Raw genomic sequence first — 1,388 nt, 5'->3', positions numbered from 1 at the left:
AGGATTGGCCCGTACTCGAACCCGGCGGCGGCAAAGTCGCACGCGCTGGAGGGCATGCTCCACACGTCGACGTCCCAAAGCGGGTAGATGAAGACAAGCGTGTCGCCAACCTCGACAGAGTACGAGCGCGGCATCGACGGGATCCGCGCCCAGTACTTTGCTGTGGTGCCGATGACAATCTCTCTGGACGGCGGCGGAGGCAGCGGCGGCGAGGGCGGCGGCAGGTAGTTGCACTCCGGAGGATCGAAGCCGCCGACCGGCTCGAGGCAGCAATCGGGAAGGGCGGGCAGGGGGCAGGCAAAGAGGTTGCGGCCCAGCCTGCACGCAGTGAGCGGCAGGTTGTTGAGCTGCGACGGCACGGTGCCGGACAGGTCATTGCTGTACAGGTAGAGATATCTCAGCCCCAAGTTGCCGCCCAGCTCGGGCGGGATGGTGCCCGATATCTCGTTGTTGTCCAGCAAAAGCTGCTGCAGCAGCGAGAGCTTGCCCGTCGTCGGAGGGATGGTGCCCGAGATCTTGTTGCTGTACAACCAAAGCTGGTTCAACCACGAGATGCCGCCCAGCTGCGGAGGGATGGTGCCCGAGAGATCGTTGTTGTCCAGCCGAAGCTCCTGCAGCTCCGAGAGCTCGCCCGTCGTCGGAGGGACGGTCCCCGAGATCTCGTTGTTGTCCAGGTGGAGTTTCGTCAGCCCCGCCCGGGCGTTGTTGATCATATGCGGAGGGATGGTCCCCGAGATGCGCTGGCCGTCCAGTACCACCTCGGCGCCCCAAAAGGTGCCGTCGCACAGCGATGTTCCGTACTGAGTGTTGTCGCAGATCGTGCCCTGGTACGACTCGACGCTGCCCACAAGCAGGAGAAGCGCGAGCGTGGACGTCCTCGCGAGGCGTGACGGCGCTGGCGGTGCGGGTGAGGACGCGGCTGAGGCGAGACGCATGAGCACTGTCCTTGAATAGCAAGCACTCGCTAGCAAGCACTCGCTAGGCTCGAAGGGTGCTCACGCTTGCACGAAAAGTTTTTTTTACTTTCTCTTAACTGTCACGCTGACTGTCGGGAATAGATGGGTAGTTGGATGAGAAGGTGGTGCGGTCGACGCTTCCGTGCGCGATTTTGCGCGCGAGGCGGCGCAGCGTGAGAAAGAAAGAACGGTGAGCGAGAAAAAGAAAGAGGAGGCTCAAGAAGGTCGTCGCCGAACGTCTCGTGGAGCAGTAGGTTGAGAGTAATTCAGGTTGAGGTGTTTATTATTCTCCTTCCGTAAGCGCGCCTAGATGAAAAGAAAAATCGCCAAAAGGAGCACGCTTGCGGGACTCGATTGTGCAAGCTTTGTGTCTGCTCTGGGTTGACTCTTGCTCTGATTTCCTGCTCGATCAAGGTGATTGTGCTTCCCCCT

At 60.5% G+C, this 1,388-nt stretch overlaps 1 protein-coding gene across 1 annotated transcript; it reads right to left on the bottom strand.

Annotated features, from left to right (window-relative positions):
- Positions 1–350: 350 nt before the first annotated feature.
- EMIHUDRAFT_57064 (hypothetical protein) lies at positions 351–716 on the bottom strand (the record flags this gene model as incomplete). The annotated part of the gene is made up of 1 exon (XM_005765811.1): positions 351–716. A coding segment is annotated over one exon (366 nt), but the record flags the coding sequence as incomplete, so codon positions are not given.
- Positions 717–1,388: the final 672 nt, after the last annotated feature.

Source organism: Emiliania huxleyi (assembly GCF_000372725.1).
Source record: "Emiliania huxleyi CCMP1516 unplaced genomic scaffold EMIHUscaffold_53, whole genome shotgun sequence".
Lineage (NCBI taxonomy): Eukaryota > Haptophyta > Isochrysidales > Noelaerhabdaceae > Emiliania > Emiliania huxleyi.
The sequence above is the reverse complement of the archived record's forward strand: the minus strand, read 5'-3'. Positions and strand labels throughout refer to the sequence as shown.